Source organism: Mercenaria mercenaria, chromosome 7 (assembly GCF_021730395.1).
Source record: "Mercenaria mercenaria strain notata chromosome 7, MADL_Memer_1, whole genome shotgun sequence".
NCBI classification, from domain to species: domain Eukaryota; kingdom Metazoa; phylum Mollusca; class Bivalvia; order Venerida; family Veneridae; genus Mercenaria; species Mercenaria mercenaria.
The window spans coordinates 33,627,062-33,650,574 of record NC_069367.1 but is presented as its reverse complement, the minus strand read 5'-3'; the positions used below and the strand labels follow the sequence as shown (position 1 = coordinate 33,650,574).

The 23,513-nt window shown below is 34.0% G+C and overlaps 1 protein-coding gene across 1 annotated transcript in view; it reads right to left on the bottom strand.

Moving 5' to 3' along the window:
* Nucleotides 1–412: 412 nt before the first annotated feature.
* LOC123555953 (uncharacterized) overlaps nucleotides 413–23,513 on the bottom strand; it is a 71,564-nt gene continuing 48,463 nt past the window's right edge. The window contains exons 31-47 of the mRNA XM_053547092.1: nucleotides 15,800–15,898; nucleotides 14,684–14,788; nucleotides 13,494–13,624; nucleotides 12,098–12,313; nucleotides 11,064–11,330; nucleotides 10,255–10,373; nucleotides 9,539–9,646; nucleotides 7,965–8,139; nucleotides 7,294–7,432; nucleotides 6,594–6,697; nucleotides 5,252–5,414; nucleotides 4,155–4,258; nucleotides 3,869–3,948; nucleotides 2,534–2,735; nucleotides 1,857–2,017; nucleotides 1,226–1,362; nucleotides 413–877 (exon numbers count right to left, since the gene is read on the bottom strand). Coding sequence (XP_053403067.1) covers nucleotides 742–877; nucleotides 1,226–1,362; nucleotides 1,857–2,017; nucleotides 2,534–2,735; nucleotides 3,869–3,948; nucleotides 4,155–4,258; nucleotides 5,252–5,414; nucleotides 6,594–6,697; nucleotides 7,294–7,432; nucleotides 7,965–8,139; nucleotides 9,539–9,646; nucleotides 10,255–10,373; nucleotides 11,064–11,330; nucleotides 12,098–12,313; nucleotides 13,494–13,624; nucleotides 14,684–14,788; nucleotides 15,800–15,898 — 2,446 coding nt within the window. The 3' untranslated portion in view covers nucleotides 413–741. The remainder of the gene's footprint in view (nucleotides 878–1,225; nucleotides 1,363–1,856; nucleotides 2,018–2,533; nucleotides 2,736–3,868; nucleotides 3,949–4,154; nucleotides 4,259–5,251; nucleotides 5,415–6,593; nucleotides 6,698–7,293; nucleotides 7,433–7,964; nucleotides 8,140–9,538; nucleotides 9,647–10,254; nucleotides 10,374–11,063; nucleotides 11,331–12,097; nucleotides 12,314–13,493; nucleotides 13,625–14,683; nucleotides 14,789–15,799; nucleotides 15,899–23,513) is intronic.

Below are 23,513 nucleotides of genomic sequence, written 5' to 3'. Positions count from 1 at the left end.
TCTGAGATCGGCGTCATTCGATGTAAAAATATAAATTCTCCGTAAATAAAATTTCGGACGGTTTTCAGGTGCACCAAGGTATAGGGTATGCCTCTTTCAGCAGTCGGCATTTAAAATGAAATATTCATATAACAAAAATAAGAAATGATCGTTAATCTATCTCAGAATCTACTTATTGATATATATAATTACCTAAAGCACATACTACGAGGTACATGAAAAAATGGGTTGCTTTCCACAAAATAGAAACAGGTAGTGGACATGTACTTATACAATGTAATTGGCAATTTCTATCCGACCACGTATTTTCTCAGGGTCATTTCTGCATCCCTCGGTCAAAACATAAAATTGCTTATTCATAGAAACCAAGGGGTCAATAATAATAGTGAAAAGCAAAATATTTTCTGAAAAACTGAAGAAAAGACAGTAAATGATGAAATAATACACAAGTACAATGTATATGGTTCTAACACGTATTTTTTTCCAAATACACAGTGCATGAAATATCGTTTAAGTTTTGTGAGCTTTTTTCTTCTTCACAAACAAATGTATCTTCAGTGTGCGCAGAGGAACATAATTTTTCATCTCGATGGTTATATTTGAATTAGACTTTCACTTGATACAAGAATTGTCTAGCATACTAGTAGTTTACAGAAAATTGTTTAAGAATATCAACAGATTGGTAAGAATTTCGATTTTTTTTTAAATTTCAAGCAGGTCTTGGTAACTTTACTTTACTTTTTATCTTTTGATATATATTGAATGCGATGCGTTGACGGCGTAGATCTGATCACAGCTGAAGTTAATTATAATATCCTTCTCCCCAGGCTTCACTGGGGTCATATCAATCACTAACGCTTCTCCTGAGTACGAACTCCTGAAAGCAGAAATAATTTGTTTACGATTTTTCAATATGTTCTCCAAATATGTATTAGTGCGCTTCAAATTTATATAGCGTCAGAATTTTTATTTTTTAGATTGTGTTGTATACGGACTGTCAATACTTTATTTAAGGCTATACTAAACAAGCCATAAACGTAAAATGTTAACTTAGTCTTACAGGTTCATTTTATGACCTTCTTTTAACTAGAAATATAAATAACACACGTCCAATTCATTAAATTATGCATGCTTCAATGTTTTACAGTAGAATAATACTCGAAATTTGATATAATCATTATCTAGTCAAAAATAAAGAACTGATATTAGTGCATTTATTGCTCACTGTAGATTATAGGTGACAGGTCGTGGCTTTCCTGGTCCTTCAACACGCATTTGACAGTTTGTTAATTCCACAGGTAGTGGGTTCTTAAAGGAGGCTCGAACCCTGAATGTCTGCCCGACATAACCTATATCAGGCGCCTGTAAAACGTATAACATGACAGCAATAAGTAATGCTGTATAACCTATTTCATTTTACGTAATCCTTTAAATTTATAAAAAGTAAAAGCTCAAACAGTATCAAAGATTTTCTAATTGTACATTTTTTATAAACATCTTTAATGTGTCGAGGAAAAATTTTCATCCCTAGATGAACAGATCAGTATTTCTTTATTTTATCATTAAGTAGACGTTTAACTTTATATCATATTTGAATGAATGCATATCCAATAAGAAACAACATCAAAGTATCCATACATACATGTAGCATATGCAATAATATGGTGTATGAAAATGATTTCAAAATTATTCGAAATGAATCCTTCATGCACGAGTGAGTAAACAATAGCAGAGCGGTTTCATTACTGTACTAAATCAATTTTCATCACTTCAAAGAAAAAGAGTGTAAATAAAGAAATACCTGAGCACCCTGATATTTTTTTTTTCAAAATTTGAATAACTATTTGTTAGTGTACCTCTATGCTCAGATGCGGCTTTCGAAGCCTGACTTCCTTAGTATCCGCAAAGGTTTGGTTTGTTTCTTCAACCATAAATGAACATTTTATATTGAAGATGCAGTGGTCCGCCAGTTTGTCCATATACCTTTCTGGTGATACATCCATATAGAATGATTTATCTGAAAAAATATATTAAGATAAATATGATATTTTATGAATATGTGTTGACTTATTTATAACTTTAACTCATTTCTAGATAATACATATGAGCCGTGCCATTGGAAAACCAAGATAGTGGCTTTGCGACCAGCATGGATCCAGACCAGCCTGCGCATCCGCGCAGTCTGGTCAGGATCCATGCTGTTCGCTAACAGTTTCTCCAATTCCAATAGGCTTTAAAAGCGAACAGCATGGAGCCTGACCAGACTGCGCGGATGCGCAGGCTGGTCTGGATCTATGCTGGTCGCACACCCACTATGTTGGTTTTCTCAGGGCACAGCTCACATTATAGTTGAGCGTATATATGATTATCCAATATTGGTATGTGATAAATGGATTTATTTTTGCATTTAGCCATTTTTCAAAATACGGTTATATCTATCTAATATATATTCTTTCCCTAACTCTTCAATGTTTCTATTAATTATAGAGTGTGAGACGATACAACGCGTTTAATAAGCCTTTGTACTATTTACCTTCATGGGCTACCAGTACCACCTTCGTAAGGCTTCCACTCGCAACATCTTTATATGTGTCTCCTGTGTATAATGTTGTGGTGACTTTGACATGCCCAGAAATAGTTCTCTTCGTCCGACTTCTGTTATTGACTCTCAGCGACAATTTTAATGGTTGGCCAATAAATGTGTTATTGTCTGTACTCAACTCAAATTGTACATCCTGCAAAATGAAAAGGAAATGCACGTTTTGACAACCGATTATGTATTATAAGTGTCACCGATACATTTATTCAGTGTACAATTTTTAGTGTTTAATCACAATGCTATATAAAGCAGCTTTAGTTACGTAATACAAGACCTGTTGTGTGTTGGCTATAAAGTAGTAAATAAGTTTCCTATATGTTCAATATAAAATCAATAATCTTCTGAGAGCTGTAACTCATAACCATGCCAATCATTTCTAGCCTTATGTTCTTAATTGACTTATAAACCATAAAAAAACACCAAGAAAAGTAAAGGTCCACTACCGTCGGTGAACAGGCTCAATCAAACCATGTCTACAACATTTTCGTTTATGTCGTGTTGGGCAACCTGTGGGGCTTTTTTATGAAGATGTTCTAAGATAGATTTTAGTCTGACAGGTCAAAATGATCCAAACTGCTAAAATTAGGGTATGAACACAATTGATATAAGGTTTGTTTACATTTTACCAATGCAAAAAGATCTTGAAAATGCTACCTTTACAGGTATATAGGTCCACAATAAAATAAAAGCCGGAACTACCTTAAATAAAACATGAAAATGCCAACTGAACTGGGGAAATTTGAGGATTTGTTTCTTTCTGTCATTTTTAAAGACAATTTCTCAAAAAAATTCCGAACAGATTATTTTATGTATTTTATGTTTGAGCGACAAAATGTTTATGAAGATCCTTTGGAAGCAAAGGATGCAACCAAGCAAATATAAGAAAACTTGTTTTAATTCTGTTCATAAGAGGTTTAGGGAAAGTGAAACACCCGTCAAGCCCCCTTGCATTGGCTTAAGCGGAAATCTTCAAGATATTGAATGGACTCCTTGATCCAAAAGGATCAGAAAATATAACAACACTGATTCCAAGTTAGGAGAGATTTTTATGGCCGCAACATGGCACTTAAAGGTGCTTAAAGATGCTGTTGTGACAGTTAATAAATCGACAAAAAGATCCTTTGGAAGCAGAGAATGCAACTAAGCAAAATAAAATAATACTGTTTGAAAAACTAAAACCTGTTCCAAAAACTAACGGCTTATTATAACACTGTCTAAGTGTTGATAAAAAGTTTTGGAAAGCTTAGAGGATGACGACGTTTGTCTTACCTTGATGCTAGTTTCATTCACTTCGTCAATTTCTAACTGGCGACGTGCTTTTTTAACTGCTGTGCGTTCTTCGCTTGTACCTTGTCAATGTTCAATATACTTTTAATAAAAGGATTTCTAAACATTAGGTATTTAGTTTTGTTAGATGAAACGTTACTTTTTGTACATGTAGTTCATGTCAGTTCTAAAGACAAATTAACATGCTTCATTGTATACGTAGAAATGACAACTTTATAAGAACATTCCATAGTAACGTAGAACAAATTCATTCAAATGTGCAACTCACCTTCTGCGAATTTGTATAAGTAAGTGATGTCTTCTCTATCGATAGCTGAGCCAGCAGCCGAGCTATGTGCAAATGGTTTCTTTGTGCTGATAAACTTCCCTACTCTATAAGTTAAATAATACATAAGATTATTTGCGACAAATAAATGCCCTCAGACGTGATTCATTCATGTAACTGATTTTTTTTTAGTGCCAGTGACATCACTGCACATATTAAATCCTTTTGGATACACTTTGACAACTGAGCCCAGTTGTTCGAAAAGTTAATAGGCTGATAAACTAGACGCTTGATAAATTTTGTTTCGAAATACTAGTCTTGGTGGGAAACACCAGTACGATGTTATAATTTTACTGCAGAGACATTTTTGTGTTCATGATAATTGTAGGTCTATTACATCCGTTGTAATACTTAATAAGAACCATCATTCTTTCAGTAAGGAAATAATAAACATTTCAGCTAGCTCATAATATTTTGATAACGTATTTAAAACAAACACTTTAGACAATTTAACAATTAATTAAAATTCGTAAATACAAATTGGTTCATAATTTTGGCAATGAGCATACACTTTGGTTGTACAATATTTGCGTTGAGTTGGGTTTAAGGTTGCACCGACACAAATATTGGTCATATGGTGACTTTCCAGCTTTGATGGTGGAGGAAGACCCCCGGGTGCCCCTCCATGCATTATTTCCATGCATTATTTCAGGTTGGTTAGAACCATCGACCTACCGCAAGCCAGCTTGATTGCTTCCTCACATGAAGAATTAAATGCCCTGAGTGAGGCTCGAACCCACATTGGTAAAGGGCAAATAATCTAAAGTCAGTGGCCTTTATGACTCGGCCGAGGAGGCACCACTAAAAGTATTATAAAAAACATATTTAATCAATAGGAATAATGTTGTAAAAATCAAAATAACACCCGATAGTCATGACTTGTAGCTGTTTTATCCTCTACAGATTTATCTTTTTATAGAAAGTATTGATCACAGAGGGTGGTATTTATTTAAGGATTATGGTAGATTTGCGCAGTATTTCAACCAGTTCAAAACGTACACAATTCTATCTTTCTATTCAAGTTATTTTAAGATACGTACGAGTCCTTGTCAATTGTCATTACTCGCATTTTGCCTCTGTTGTCTTTCATCCACGTGATTTTATCACCATTGACCTCAGCAAATACGAAGGGCCCATCATATGGAAGTTTAACATGTCCGTTTTTGATAGCCGTTAAAGACGTCGGTCCCATGCGGTAAACCCCTTAAAAACATACAACTCGATTTTATGTCATTTAAAGTATCTTCATTAGTCTCATTCCAAGCACACAACTACATGATTAAGAAGGTTCAGAGACAAACTTCATAAAAATAAGATTTCAATCAATTTAACTTGTAATAAAGCAACCCCTATTAGTAAACTAGACAAGACTGATTCTGACCTTGTGACCAGTGTAGATCATATAGTATCTTAATACTCGACTGCGAAACTAGTTCTTACAACTTTGATTAATCGCTCTCAACACCCATTCCAGATGGAATCAACCTCGAGTTTAGATTTTTTTAGCTGTGTTGTAAAATTAAAAATGCAATAGTTTAAAACAGACGCAAACTCATCACAAATTGCTGTACCACGTAGAAAAATGATAAAATTTTGTGATTTTACTAGTTATTCTATTTTTCTGAGACTCTGGATGCCCATAACAAACCTAAATTAAAATTATGGTCCAGTATACCCGAGTACACCTTACTCAAATGATTATATTTTTACTTTGAACAAGCCGATTGTTATAATTTATATATCATTGTGTTCCCAATAAATTGCTCTATAATGTGCCGAAACCGCATCTAAAAATAGCCAGCGGTTATGGAACTACATATGGAGTAACATTACATATTGAACGACCCTCGTATGTAACGACACATGAAGATCGACATGTTTCTAACCAGTTTATTTACAGGGTCATTTACGTGAGAATAATTCGGTAAATGGGCCAGTCACATGTGTTTGTCATATAGATGTTTTGTTTGATATATTTCGATGGTTTAACGTCCTTTCAAAAGTGTTTAAAGGTATGTTTAACGTCAAATGATATTCATGAGACATTTACGAAACATTGCGGAAGTATAGGTATAGCAGTCTGGCATATGCCTCTCGTCATATTTTTTTGAATGTTTCATGAATTGCTGAAATCAATTATGTTAAAACTAAACCATAAAAGTCTCAAATTTCTTACTGAAACAGATGGAAATAAAGCGGTAAATATTATTTTGTCTCAAGCAACATGTTAGCTATATCTTTTAACTTCTGTATTTTTTGTTATTGTTGATGCGGGACTGATTTGGAATGCATGACTCCCAGGTTGATTTTGGGGAATTATATGTTCCCGAGAAATCGACCCTAACCTTTTATTTTTATGAAATCTCATGTCATGAAACTTACCTCCGCTTCTTTCTTGCGGAGTGGCATCTATAGCTTGCCATCCACTATATCCACGCGGCAGATCTGGGCGTACCATCCATACGTCATTCCAAACATGGAAATTCCTGTCAATAAAATATGTGATACATTCTTTATTTAACTCATTTGACTTCAGGGGGACAGACTTGCAACGTAGTTTATAACAATTGAAGCAGTAAAACGTCACCGTTGATTTCTACTATTGGTCTGCAAAGTCATATCTTATGTATTTTTCTGGTAGAATTTTAAGCATTGTAATAGGATGTATTGTCATATACTTTACTTAAACAAAACTGCAAAGGACAGGATCATGCAACATAGGCCAAAAACCCGGAAGCGAACACAATAATCTATTCTTGGACTGACATTGATGCGTTATGTCATTTTGGTGTTTTCATTTACTTCCTGTCGTCAAGTTGAAATGATCGTTAGCGTCGGCATTTTGTTTGATTCAATTATCTAAATGATCACGTACATGGGTATATTATAAACGTGGCAGTGGTGTACCTGATGTGGGAACTAACACTTAAAAAGTTAACCCTATATTTGAACTCTGGTCTATACCTTAAAGCAGATATAGGTTTTGATATATACTTATTGTCATTAAAAGTAGCCAGTGCTACTTGCTATTTATAACTGTTGTATATAGATATACCAGCTAACAATTCTATAAATATCTTACCAAACTGAGTCGCGATTTAGTTCTCTGATTTCATCCATGTTACTATCGTAATACATGTCTATTGTGACGCTACCGTCAGTATCATGTGCAGATGAAAAGTTGGTAACACTTCTTGCTGGTATACCAAGAGCTCTGCAAACTGTTAATAAATAAATACAGAACAAATTTAACTGTTCTTAATTAATTTTATTTCATAGGTCTCATATACATGTACCCTACTTTCTCAAGTTTTGGAAAATAATGGAATCATTAAAGTTCTTGTTATTATGTAACACATTATAAGTTTGACTATGCATGTTGCAGAAATGAAAGATGTCAAGAATAATACAGCATTTCTAACTCCACCGCTTTTACTTCCGTCAGATTTTAATAAATTTCGGGGAAAATAAAACATAATATTGATTATTTTCTTTAAATAAAACATAAAACAAATAACAATCGGACGTTTACTCATTCCGTCATAATGATTAAAGTATGCTAACCTTAAAATCAAAAGTCGTTTAATCAGTTAATTAATTGACAGAACGTGTAGTAATGAGAAAGTTTTTTTTTCTTTTTCAGCCTATTAATTTCAAATCAGGTTTGCAACGACACTAATAACGCCACAATGTACTATTTTTCCTTTCTGCTTATCACTAAGTTTGTTGCTAAATGTTCATGTATAAAACTACCTGCTGTAACAAGTCCAGAGAAGACCCAACATTGTCCATATTTTACCGGTCTTCTGGTGCTGTAGTATTCTTCTAAGATCTCAACACTTCCTGTCCAGCTAAGTGGCGGAGTGCCATCCGCATAGGATCCGCTCCATTTTCCCACAAGAACCCCCTTGTTGTCATTACTATTAAGCTGCATTCGAGCAATGCATAAAGTAGGCGTTCAGAATTATTAATTCAAGGTTTGTTTTTTGTAACAATACATTAAGTTTTCTTTGTAAAATCTGACGAATACCTATTTTATGAATAGAACTTTCATCAATTTTATTTGTGTTATAATACTATGTGTATTATTTAACCGTTTATCTCAGTTTGTCTGCAAATTAAAAGAATCCAGAATCGCAATATTTGGTAGACATCGGTCCAATACGTTACCAATTGTAACACATACACAAATTATATCGGTTGAAGGCTAGCTAGACATGTTTGCATTGAGCAGTTTTGTATAAAATCTTGGGGTTTGTGTAAGACAATCAAACTAATTCATGTCAGTTTCATTTATTTTAGAATACTCTCCTTTGGTTTAATTTGCCCGGGTTCTTTTTTTAAGTCCTGGGCCCAGTTGTTCGAAACTTTAACTGGCCGTTAAACTAACAGCCTGTTAAATTTTGATTCAAAATATTAGGCATGATGGGAACCACTTGTATGATGTTTTAATTTTACTGTAAAGATGTTTAAGTATTCATATTTATTAAATTATAATATGTTTTACTAAGTCTTCTAAAATGTCGAAATGTAACTATAAAAGTTAATCGACTGTTATCTTAATCAACTGTTAAAGTTTCGAACATCTGGGCCCTGGTCTTTCTATAGTAGATTGAATGAGAAGAGAAATATTTATCAACAGGCTTAAACCATAAAATGCAAGCATCGGAGTTCATTATGATTTTATATAATGATGTTGCTCATCTCACTCAATCTTTCAAAGATTACCGGGAATATAAATGACACATCTATACAAGAAAAATTCTTGTCACAAACCGAATTCTCACTAAAGTAAAAATATCAGCTATACCATGATACAACGCCAACAACACTAAGACCAGAGTAAATATTTAAATCTAGAAAACTGCCAATAGATTGTGTAGTCGCAAAATTTCAATACAAAGGTAGAAAAGTTCTTAACGGCAAATATTAATTCATCTACTTTTAAAGTGGCTTCTATGGCCCTCTGGATAAAAAAATATCTGAAGTAGGTATTTTGGATTGATGAACACATGTAACAGATAACTAGATATGAATGAGACTGCTCATAAGAGGCTATGAAGTGAGCAAAACCCCGCATGACTCTATTTCCGGCTTTTGTGGAATTCTATTATACATTTATACATGACCAAAATCCATTATTCAAAAGAGCGAACAAATAAATTATATTTATGTTGAGTCTAAAAGTTTCATAGTGTCTTGCATAATCTCACTTAGATAAACTGGTAGAAAAGGTAAAAAAAGTTTTATTTGTAGTGTAAAATACTGTGTATAATATTTTGCCTCGTGTGCCTTTGTTCGAACAGAACAATACAAATGGCTCTTACCAAACTTGTGATTCTACGAGAAACAAGGACTGGATCTCCGCGTACATCATCCGGCAGGCCGGATACATCTAGTAAATATATCACACAGTCCAGAACATTTCCTGAAAACTGAATGGTCAAACAAAGCATCAAAGCAAATAGCAGGAAAATATGGTGCGTATTTCATCAATAATTGCTTTATTGTTCTGATAAACTGCACATGAATTAAACCAGAAAAGCTGATTATACAGCATCTTAACCAACCATCAGGTCAAAAGAAAGAATAAAGATAACATCAAAGCTTTTTAATCATCTGAGACTTTGTTTTAGAAAGTCTTATATTCTGACATACAACTGACATATTCTTATTCTTTTACAATCTATCAAATGGTTGAACATTATTGAATGATCATTACTTTATTTTACATTATATTAAGGCTTTTTCCATCATTCAACGTCAAACCGATATGCCTAGTTAATAATTTTTAGACACAGAAATGAAAAATCTAAAATCTCAATTGGACGCCGTATGTACAGACAAATTTTTAAACAATTTTTCTTTTACTTTCTCATGATGAATCACTAAATTCCTGGATTTACAAAACCATCCCGATAGCTATTGAACTAAAAAGTACGTATATTAATATCTGCAAGGTTCTGCTTGAAAGTAGACCATTAACAACAAAAAAGTTTTTGATAAAAAAGTTTTACAAATTTTCGTAGAAATTTAACAATACCTGTCCAAAATTCCATGGAAAATGAGTAATCTTGTCCGAAGTTCCACAGTATAGTTTTCCAGTCTCGTTAAGTATATATTCTCTAAGTAATTCTTCTTCACTCATATACACCTGATCATCTGAAGCAGTTTCTATATGTCTTATTAACGTTTAACCTGCTAAATTTCTGTAATGGACTGATCTGTCATTTAATTTGGGCAGTGCCATTTATTATTTGAAGGGGTGTTTACTACGGATGTGCAAGCTGATCTTGGTCTGCAGTGGTCGAAAAGGCTAAATCACTTTCTGTCAGCAGGCTAAAGGTTAAAGCAGAAAAAACGGAAATAACAGGAACAATACCGCTTATTTAGCTTCATCAAAGGACATAATAATTAAAATAGCAATGGTCAAGGGGATCGCTGGCTTCGAATTACTTGCCCGTAACCGAGTGGCTTCCAAACCTTCCATTTGGTGAAAAACCTTCATATTTGAAAATCATCCAGCTGGTTTGCATAAGATCAATGGTTCTACAAAGGTGCCCACCTAAGTCTGAAACGATGCTTGGAGGGACAGCCGTGGTCTTCCTCCACCAACTGTCTTAACTGACCTAAATTGTGTCGGTGGGACTGTAAACCCAACAAACACAAAACAAAGTACATATTAAATACATTATTGATACCAGCGATCATGTATGTGCGTTTGTTTCCTCGAAATCTACAATGCCTGAAGATTATATAGAATTTTTAAAGGTACTAGAACAGTTTACATGTTAGTACGCGGGGTGTTAATAGACTCTATTAACAATCTACAGATATAAAACATTTAGTTACCTTTACACCATGGATTGAAAAGAATGTATATAGGATCCGAATATTTAAAACTGAAGTCCTCTGGTCTAACGCTCACCCCTGATTTCCCCACATCTATTTTCAGGTACCATTTACCGACGGCACACCTTGGCGGTGCAACTACAGCAATCGTCACTGAATCGCCATCTTGTGAGTGAATGGAAGCTCCCCACTCATTCAAACTAGGTCTAGAACGTGCTGACGGGAAGAGTACTACATTACTCTCCTTTGACGAACTACCAGCTTTCCCTGAGAAAATATGCAGTATGTCTACAACAATTCTATAATACATTCCTTTCAAATAGATATGAACCTCCAACATTTCATCAATATATAAAACCCAGTTCTATTGCCGAAATGAGTGTTTTCCATACGAAAATATGCATTATGTCAAAAAAAAAACACCAACATTGCAATAAAACACTACTGTAAAATGGATATGAGCCCCCAACATTTTTTCATAGAATTAAAACAGGAATGGTACTTAATGACTTCTTTCTAATAGAACCAGTTCTATAGACGGAGTTGCATGACCTCCTAAGACCATAGAAAGTATGTAAACAAACGGGATTCCACAAGTCAAGCTATGGTGATACTGAAATTATAGTCACAAACTCGAAATTTCGTTCATGATTTATTCACTGGAAACGTACGTTACAGAAATGTGTGCACTCTTAGTGGAGCCTTTTGCTACTATCTAAAATGTTTTTATTCTTTTATTATAATTGTATCACACTGATTAAAAGCAATAAGTAAATAATAGATCTATGATGCTCGCTAGAGACTCGTAACATATCATTTTATTCAACTGTTAACAAATTCAATCAAATTACGTTTTTACAGATTCGATATCCAATATATATTTATTGTTTCTCTGGGAAAACATAAATATTAAATTATTATTAGAATTAAATTAACTTATTATTAATGGTGTCAAAAATGTATCTAGTAAGGTTTCTCATGCCAAACTGAAATGATAGGTTTCATATAAAAATATTTATTATGTATTTCCTTACCAAATTGGAAAAATAAACGTATGTCATCTGTTGCTGCATCATACGGCCTGTTGAACTTGATATTCATGAAGAACTCTTGACCTCGTCTCACAACCAGCATTTCACTGCTGTCCCCGTGTGCTTGCGCATTGGCTATGTCAAACTCATTAGTGTGATGGGCCTCTGTATTGTACTTGATGAACAGGTCGATGCTAGACACTTTAATTGTGTCATAACCTTATAGACGAAAAATCACGTAAAAAGTACGGCGAATAAGAGTGAAAATAGAGTGTATACGTGATAAATTCTAGTATTCTAAGCTGATCAAGGTAGCCGCGGTTTTTAAAGAGTTTATACGGCGGACATTCTAAACAATAAAGATGTATATGTTAGTATATTATATAACTGAAAATAATGGCAACGAATCATTCTGAAAAAGAAGTTTGTCAGGTTTAATATAGAGATAGTTCTTCTTGAAGTGAAACAAATGACTAGATATCTAAATAACTGTAAGATGATTGTCCAGTCTGAAATAATATGAGCCGCGCCATAAGAAAACCAACATAGTGGCTTTGCGACCAGCATGGATCCAGACCAGCCTGCACATCTGCGCAGTTTGGTCAGGATCCATACTGTTCGCTATCGGTTTCTCTAAATGCTATAGGCTTTAAAAGCGAACAGCGGATGTGCAGGCTGGTCTAGATCCATGCTGGTCGCAAAGTAATTATGTTGGTTTTCTCATGGCGCGGCTCAAATCATTGTAAACTGATGTCAAATAACGGGATGATAGTATATTTTTAAAACTATTCGTGATTTGAATGGTTAGAATATCAATACATGAAGGAAAGGAAATAAGTCATTGCCATTCGTAGACTTCTGTTAAAAATTAAAATTCATTATCTAATAATTCATAAATCAGAGCATCGCATTTAACGCCCTGTACTTATCTGACATCTCTGTATAGTATTGTAAACGTTTTGTGACTTAAGTTTACTACGGGCAGAAAATGTGAATATGATAAAAGAATTCATATGAATTATCCCTGCTTGATCTGTTCCGCTGCACAAAACTTGAAAAATTATGTGACCTACGATTTCATTTAGGCAATTTAAATCCATACACCGAAACCAAAAAACCTTGAAAACATAGTTTTGTATGATCTCATATAGCTTGTTTATAATAGTTCAATGATCCGATAAGCATTGAATTACTTCATGTGTCCCAGTTAAGAGTACATTGATTGGTTTGGTTTCATAAACTAGTATACATTTACATTTTTTGTATACTGTATGCTATTTAAAACGAACGTCTGGGTAAATTCAATATGATTCATATATATATGTTTTAAACACAAAATGCCTTTATCATAAGACACTGGTCTGTTGCCCAATTCTGATATAAAGGAATAAATAAATACCTCCTCTTCCATGTGTAGAGTTGTTATTTCCATAACGGTTTGAGGCCATATAGTCTGATGTGTAATCATTATACGAACGCCCCCAGCGTGCATCCCTTCTCCCTATTTCAGGAAAACGTCCACCATACATCCTATTGGAAAAACATGACATGTTTTCTATTCTTTTACGCTATTTTAGTCAAATACCTAAATGTTCATAACTTCATCATTTTTCAGCTGATCCCACCCGCATTTTTCGCTGTTTTAATGATTCGACCTGGCAATAAAGAGTAACTTAAAAGTATACATTTTTAAGGAAATGGAGATATTAGCAATGTGGCTTTTCCTCCATAAACATGTTTGAAACTAGTATCTTTTTAGTATTGATTAAATGTTTTCGGGATATATAACCAACATTAAAAATCATAAACTTTCTGTTTTATAAAGCCATCACGGCATTTTTCATGGCCGATTAAAGAGACCTTAAAATTGCATTGACGAAAGTTATTGAATGTGTCAAAAATAAAACGTTGGTAGGCGGTATTCGATTGGCATGTTTCTTTAAGCACGGAAAGGGGAAGGCCCATACGTATGTGTCCCAAACGTATGCATAATACAATGTACAATTAATATCGATCATGTTCTTCATATTTTTCATACTTAAAAAGAATGATACTAAAAACGCATAACAAAAATTACAGCAGTCAGAAACATCGAATGAAATGAACAGTTTGACATATTTTGAAAACAAAAGACGTTGTAAAATATCTTAGTGGCGTTACCTAGACAACAAACACTATACATTTACAGATTGACTTATGCTAGACAATAGTAAAAACCATGGTGTCAGTGGTTTTTACTATATATCTGCATGCCCTTTCATATGTGATTTATAACATGACATCAGAAATAGAATCGATTTTTTTCAAGTTTTGACTTAAGCTTAACTAAATATGGTGTTGGACTTTTGACTGGTCGTGAAGAGCAAACTATAGACCATTGATTTATAGAAGGTGTAATTATTTTGCTAATTACGTGACACCTTCCACAAATCGCCACCTTCTCTTAAAGGATCTCACCGTATGTTTCCTTATATTTTAATGTGGTTGTAATATTCAAAATGATTACATGACTCCTTTTATTCAAGCCATTGAAATTATTTTCGACGATAAATTAAAATCAATTAATGTATTTTGAAAAGATCCTATTACCGCTCTCGGTTGTTTGAGGTCATATAATCTGGAGTGTAATCGTTATACGAACGCCCCCAGCGTGCATCCCTTCTCTCTATTTCGGGAAAACGTCCACCATATATCCTGTCGGGGAAACATAATATTAGCCGCGCCATGAGAAAATCAACATAGTGGCTTTGCGACCAGCATGGATCCAGACTAGCCTGCGCATCCGCGCAGTCTGGTCAGGATCCATGCTGTTCACTAACAGTTTCTATAATTCCAGTAGGCTTTGAAAGCGAACAGCATGGATCCTGACCAGACTGCGCGGATGCGCAGGCTGGTCTAGATCCATGCTGGTCGCAAACCTACTATGTTTGTTTTCTCATGGCACGGCTCATATATTCTCAGTTTCTTGTTTATTCTAACCGCTACATTGTGTTGATTAAACCTTTTTTTTTCAATAAAGATTTACTAGATTGAATGATTATCTGAAGCTGCTTTGGCTTGTTCTACTTATTTTATTTATTTTTTGTTATGTTTCCAACTCTTGCTGTTATGCAAGTTGTATGCACATATGTAATATAAATTGTGTACTTGTAATAGTTCATGTATTTGGTAAAATATTGTGTATTTGTAATGAGATGTATTAGTAAGATTAAATTCTGTTCACTTATTTTAATGTTCTATGTAAAGATGAAGTCATGCCTAATTGAATTTTATAAAAGCCATTGTCCTACTAAAAAATCTATTACACGAGTTCCAAAATTGTGTTAGTAGTTTTTCTTTTGGCCAAAAAAACATGTTATATGTGCTTTATGACATGACATGAGAAATATGTATCAGTAAGCATCTTTTCAAATTTCGTGTTTTGCTCAACAACATGATGTTAAACTTTAGACTGATCATGAAGCAAAAACTACCGACCGGCGATTTATAGAATGTCATGTAATAATTTTGTAATTTCACGAGTGTTTCTATAAATCGCCGTATTTGTTTTAAGTAGGACATTACCGTACGCTTTCACATATTTGAATGAAGATGTAATATTAAGAATCATTACATGAGCCATTGTATGAAGTCATTGAAATTAATTTCGGCGATTAATTCAAATCTTATCAATGCATGTTGTAAAAAAATTTAAAATCCCATTACCGCTCTCTTGAGGCCATATAATCTGGAGTGTAATCATTATACGAACGCCCCCAACGTGCATTTCTTCTCTCTATTTCAGGATAACGTCCACCATACATCCTGTCGGAGAAACATAACAAGTTCCCAGTTTCTTGTTTATTCAAACTGCCACACTATGGTGTCTGAACGTTTTAAAGAGGATTCACTAGGCTGAACTATTATCTGAAGCCGGTATGACGGGTCATCTTATTAAACATTAGGAATCGTACTTAAATATTCCCACAAAGTTTTGGCACAACCAAAAGTTGTGCGTTATCAAAGCCGTTCAATGTATCTCAAAGAAGAAGCAAAACTGTATTTAATTTTGTGAAAGTCTTCGTCCTTGAGGAAAATGGCTATCGCTGTCTTTAATAAATTTACATAGAAATCAGGAGTAACTTAAAAGAACGTTGCGTTTCTTTTTAAAAATAATAAAAATGTACCGGTATAAGGAAATGCTATGTAATTAATTCTCCCACCATAGCATCAATATTGATAGAATCTTTGCGGAAACGCATTAGAAATCATTTACTTTTCTATTCTATAAGGCCATCACAACCTTCTTCGAAGGACTTTAAAGAATGTAAGGCCTAATTAAAATTTCATCAACAGATTGTATCTAAAAATAAAAGATGGTGGTATTCGGCTGGCACATGATTATAAAAAGGTGATGAAGTAAAGAATATGTTCCAACAGAGTGTGACCTTGACGAATGGAAAACTATGTATAATGCAATAACTACATAATTTTAATGCGTGCATAGATAGTAAAAACCGCCGGATAGAGTCTAAAACATTAACGAAATAGAATGAAATAAACAAATATACATATTTTGAAAGTTACAGGTACTTTCTATAGATATCTTAGTGACGTAGCTAGGACCATACACTTACTGAATGGCTAATTCAGGTCAATAGAAAAAGCTATTACCCGAGGTTTGTAGGACGTCGTTTAATAGTTTTTATCAATGACCAGCATGCTAAATTTCATGGCATCAGATATAGATATCAGTTAATTGTTTACGCTTTAGCTTTAGCCTAAATAAATATGGTGCTGAACTTAAGATCAGGCATGTAAAACAAACTATCGCCAGCGGTTTACAAAAGGAGTCATGCAATAATTTTTAATATAACACTCATATTTAAAAAAGTCAAAACATACTGTTTTTTAACCCGACTGCATGATGCCAATTGAGAGCTATCCTACTCTCTTAGGCGTCCGCGTCCGCATCCGCATCCGCGTCCACATATTGATTAAAATGTTGATACACATTCAATTTTTCTCTGTTATAAATTAATGGATCTGCTTCAAACTAAAAGTGTTTATTCACAATTATAACCCACATCATACGATACAAGGGCCATAACTCTCGTACTAAAATTTGATACATTATCCCCCTTTATACATAAAATTTCAGGTTAAAGTTTTGGTGACCTTCCACTCTATCTCTGATATTACTGAATCAATTTGTTTTTGATTCAAACTTTAAATAGTTGTTCAATAGCATCACTCACATCATATGACACGTATCCACTACTCTGGCACCAAGTTGTCTTAAATTATGCCTTTTTTACTTAAAAGTTTAGGTTCATTTTAAGGCATTTACACTATATCTATGTAACTACATAGAGATTTGATTTAAACTTTAACTGATAACTCCTGCATTATCCCTCTTTTGACTTAAATGCATAATGACTTTATCTATGTTATTTTAATGGATCTGATTCGGACTCAAAATATTTATTCCACATGACACAAAGCCACATGACACAAAGGCAATAACTCTCAAGCTAATATTTCTGTTATTACTCATTGGATGTGTTTCAAACTTAAAATAATACTTCAAAATCACCGTTCACATTATATGACACAAGTTCTATAGCTCTGGCACAAATATTGCATTTATTATGTCCCCTTTCACTTAACAGCTTAGATTACTTTAATGTTTTTCACTAAATCTCTGTAGGTACAAAATGGGTTATATTTAAACTTAAAATGATTGTTCCATAACATTATTCACATCATATGTCGCAAGTTCTATAACTCTAGCACCAATATTTTATAAATTATGCGTCCTTCTTACTAAGAATTTCAGGTGAAAGTAGTGATGCACTTTAGCTCTATCTCATTTATTACTAAATGAATTTCATTCAAACTTAAAATAGCTGTTTCACATTATCAGCCACATCATTCGACACACGGAGCATTAATCTTGCAAGGGGCCTCCGTCGCCGAGTGGTTAAGGTCGCTGACTTCAAATCACTTGCCCCTCATCGATGTGGGTTCGAGCCTCACTCGGGGCGTTGAATTCTTCATGTGAGGAAGCCATCCAGTTGGCTTACGGAAGGTCGGTGGTTCTACCCAGGTGCCCGCCCGTGATGAAATAATGCACGGAGGGGTACCTGGGGTCTTCCACCACCGTCAAAGCTGGGAAGTCGCCATATGACCTTAAGCTGTGTCGGTGCGACGTTAAACCCAACAAAAAAAAAAAAAAAAAAAAAATTAATCTTGCAGCGCTATTCCATGAATTATGTCCCGTTTATACTTAATCAGTGTTTTGATACACTTACGTCTTGTCTCTGTTATTTCTAAATACATCTGACTCAGACTTAAACTATTGTCAAATATCGCCATTGAATACTAGTCCGGTAGCTCCAGCTTTCTCAAATGTGCCTATTTCAATATACAGTATCGAAAACATCAGACGCGCGGTCCCCTGTGACAGCTATAATTACGAAACTTTCAGCGCTTAAAGATATTTAAGGGTACTCATTGATTACGCAAGCGTATTCAAATCTTTTGAGTTTTTCGTGATAGAAAATACTCTATTGAACTAATCAAATCGAAGATCATACTTGCTCTGAATGATAGTCCCAGTCGAATGCGCCCACTATGCTACTACTAAAATCAGAAAATTATACGTAATGGCACGATGGTCAAAGCAGTAGTTAAATGTTTAAAGAAAATGGAAAGTTTAACATAGAATATCGTAATCTTACGTAAAACTCAAACATAATATAAACTATTTACCTTTATCTTAAACAAGTTGTTTGTTTGCTGGTGCCTGGTTACATGATCCAGTTGGTACTGCCTTTCAGTTTCCCGTACAATAATTTGTACTTTTACCTATTTTGACGACGCACTGCTTTTTAAGGTTAAAACATAAATTTTAAAGCTATTATTTTGCTGCTTTAAATAAGTTTCCTGTTATAGCATTACATAACCTGTTATTGAGAAATAAAACCCGCTTTATTGATTTTCGTTTAAGTATGAAATGAAGTGTGACTGTGTGACAAGGCAGAAGAAATTCACCTACATTATGTGTCCGAGTTCATTTTTATTTTATCTTATCAATGATCATATAAAATCAACATTTAAAAAGTATATGTTACAAATAAAAGCCAAGTTACTGGGGATTTACTTAAGGATGCAGTATACCTCAGGTCCCCAGAGTAGATCCAAAGTTACTAAATCTTATTAATTCATTATACCTCTTGTAATTTAACAAAAAATCAAGGCCTTCGAGTGGTTTATCGTCTGATTTACCACATTCAAAGTTCAGATTGAACAACGAGGACATTCGGGCGACTGGTTAAATACTGAAGCATCTGAACCGTGGTAAATTAGACGATAAATCATAAGACGGCCTTGATTGTTTTAATTCTGACATGCTCATTGACATATTTTAATAAATATTATGCTTGACTTCATTTACCCGAGGAGTAATATATTGGACGTCAATGCGGCAATTTGGCGTCATAATTGACGTCATAATGCTCTCTTACCGGTCCGCGCGTCAACCGTTGTTTATCGCAGAATACACAGAGCTTGATTTCCTTCTTTGTTTAACTGGAAATCAAATCGAGTCATGTTAGAATAAATGTTTAAGCTGTTAAAATCTCCCGTTTGTTTGTCTCTGCCCCTTCAGGTAAAAGTTTAATTCAGGTTTTGATATATACCCGTAGAAGTATCATATTGATAAGTTTGTTAGCATGTACGTAACCTTTATGATATAAGCTTAAAATATATATGTTGCGGGACTCGTGTTTCCGTAGTAACACAATTCCGTTTGAAAGCAAGTACAGACTATAACGAGGTTTTCGACGACTTCAGAGCCATTTTCTCTATGACCTAAATGGAATATCTGAGTAAGTATATTAGCAGTGTACCAAACACTCATTTTTATCTGTTGTATCTCAAAGAATGCGGTTACTATGGGAACAGTATGTTTAAAATATCTAATACCTTATTTTTGGGTAATTTCTTGAAACAATATTAAACAATTCTATTTTTAATATTTCATGTAGCTTCAACTCATTTTGTTTTCAAAATAAGTAATATATTTGTTGTTTTGTTATTTGAACAAATAGCAAAGCTTAAAATACTTGCAGCAGTACTTCTCATCAAATTCTATATGGAAAAATAATGTATGCTTGAAATTTTTATTATTCCCATCGAAATTTTTTAAACAGAGATAAAAAGTTGAAACTTTATTTCTATAATAGGTCAGTGCCATCGCATGTGTTAGAGAGTTGCAAAGTTAGAAATATAGGTTACATGATTGGTTTCCATGGTAATATTAATTTAATTTACAATATCACTATTTTCTGCAAAATAAGACAGAAATCAAACTGCCAAATTTAATTGAAAATCACAACGATAATTTACCTTGCAACCGCCTATTTTCCTAAATTTTCATATATCAACAACCACTGTCTTACATATGACATTCAATATACTGGTAATTTTTCGAAACAGAAATTTCATGAAAAATATTTCGGCAAATACTGGTTATGTAAAGTAAAGTTAGCTCAAAATAAAAAAAAAAATGAAACTCAAAATCATGTTGTTTCAAGATTAAGTTGCAAGTTAACTGCTAAGTAACGCCATGACATCGATGATGTTATTTTAACGCAATACTGTATTTTGTTCATTTATTCACTGTATAAAAGGTAAGGGTAGATCTCCCCCCAAACACACCCATAGCAACGGAAAAATATTGTAGACGGGTTGCTTCAAAAATCCAACAAGTACATTTTAAATATATGCAAAATACAGAAAAAAAGAGGCGGGAAGGGGTAAGAGGTAGATAAAAGGGACGGGGGGAGCAAGGGTAAATATTCAAAAGGAAAAGCCACATTTCTTAAACGCAGTAACCCTACAACGTAAACCACAGCAGCGCAGACATCCACGTACAAAAGACAAACAAACACACACACACACACACACACACGCATACACACACAACTAACATACAAACACGTAAAAAACAACACTGAGACACACACATACACATACACGCGAGCACGCACACACAAACAAGCAGGAAAAACAACAGTCGGAAAACGTCTACGGACGGCCGGCGGCCAAAATTATGGTTGTCACATAATCTACTCCTAGGGTGCAAATGCGAGGGAGCGCAAATGCAAGGGCAAGAGATGAGAGGGGGCGATGGGGGTTAGTGAGGAGAATGAGGAAAGAAACGCCAATAACAAAGAAGACAACATGCACAACATAAAATACGCAAAACCTAGAAAAATTATTAAACAAACACATTTAGTTTGTTGTAATGTTTTCGTGGATTCTCATTATTTGCTTCCGGTTTGACATAAGCACAGTTAAATTTCTTGGTATATTACATCCTTAAATATTATAAAAAAAACCAATAAATATCAAACAATGAATCGACTGAGAAACAATAAGCATACCAAACAATTAAGATTTGAATTATCAAAAATATCAAGGGACGAAATGTTCATGAATCATTATAATTTCCACTAAATTGCAACATGATATCCCTTCATGCCAAACTAGATATTATCTTAAGTATCAAGCTACGGTATCTTTTATTTTACACAATGCATTACATAACAACTTATTGAAAACATATTTGTATAATTGATCATTTAAACACCAAGGTCATCAACTAAAATATTTAGCAAACATTTTGCAACCTTTAGATGTTATATTCCGACGGTTTTTGTCATTGAGCTTAGTGGTATAGTTTTTTTTCCTTGTACTGTTTCAACCTAACATATTAGCAACTATCTTGCATATTGACATTCTTTACCATATTAGCCTTTACCCTGCTAAATTTCTAAAATTGACTGGTCCGTCATTCAATTTTGGCAGTGCCACTTATTATTCAAAGGGGTGTTCACTGAAAATGTACTGACTGAATAGCGAACAGTGCAGATCATGAGCAGACTGCAATGATGTGCAGGCTGATCTTGGTCTGCATTGATCGCAATGGCAAAATCACTTGCCGCCAAAAAGTTGAACCGCTATAAACAATTCATCACCAGTTTAGTTATCATTAAATATTTAAATTCAATATTTCAAATGGTTTATTCTCTGAAAGAATTTGTGGTTATATTACATACCTTGACCAAATTCTGACAGTAGAAAATGCCTTCTAGAACTTTAGAGTGAACAAATATTAACAGACTCCTTAGAAACCTTATTATAAGAAGAATAAACACCATTACAGCAGCATTTCACAAGCATATAGAATCTGTAATGGAAAGATACAGCAGAAGGTGAGCTTTGAATATCCTTCAACAAGGTACATTTTAATGGTAAAAAAAATTATAAAAATGTGATAAGATGGGATATGCTAAAACTGTACCATCAAAATACAAATCATTTAATACGATATGGACTAAAGAGTCGACTTACATTGCAAGGAAACTTAATACCTGCCAGAACGTGACAATGCAGATAGAAAATAGCAATACCAATGCATTATTAACGTTGTGTTGATTCTTTTTTTTCCGACCCCAAGGCGTTATTGAATTCACCTTTACTTCCTGTAAATATCTGGGTGAAGGTAATTTAACAACTGGTTAAAACTGTAGATTTCTTTTTTAAAGATACTTCTTGGTTTCCATGTAAGCAGATAAAAGTTCTTACGGTTGACAATGTCCTTAACTGGCAGTGTCTGTTGTATTATACAACATTCACCTACTTGTTTCAACTGAGGTCGTCAAATTCAGGTTTGTCTGTTATTTGATACCAATAATCGATCCATATTTTGTACTTCAGACGATCGATTCACGCATCAATGCTACCTTTTCAGATTGTATTTTATGGCCTTGTAACATTCATTGTATAGTGGGTTTTGTATAATTTTCATGCTTAACGGCCAATAATGCTAATGATGAGATAAAGCAGTTGTTTAGACAGTTATTGTTAAAGTGAAAACTCGATAATTTGATAATTTGATTTTAAAGACAAACTTTACCTGCCAGTATCATAATAATAAAAAAGGTCGTACCAATGAAAGCAATCTTAAATCAAAATATATATAAACAATTCTTAATTATATTGCTAAAATGACTTTATCGCGAACATGCAATCGCTGTCATTGGAATATAGCATAAGCGTCAGTAACCGTCCGAGCGGGCCTGTTGTTGCAGCAACAAAGGAAAAACATTGATGCCGTTATGGGTGTAGAATATCCCAAATCCCAAACATATCACACTAAAGGCATTTTAGAAAGGTCCCCCATCTGTTGACACCGGAACAAACATACAAGACTCTAGGTTGCGCCTAAACACTGCTGAAAAATATAACAATTGTAATCCGAGATGTTTACTGGGGATGAAACCTGGATTTTATTTTGAGGCCAAGCGACGTATAAACAAACAACTCCTTAGAAAAATCAGACAAGGCCAAACACTGAATAAAGTTCAAA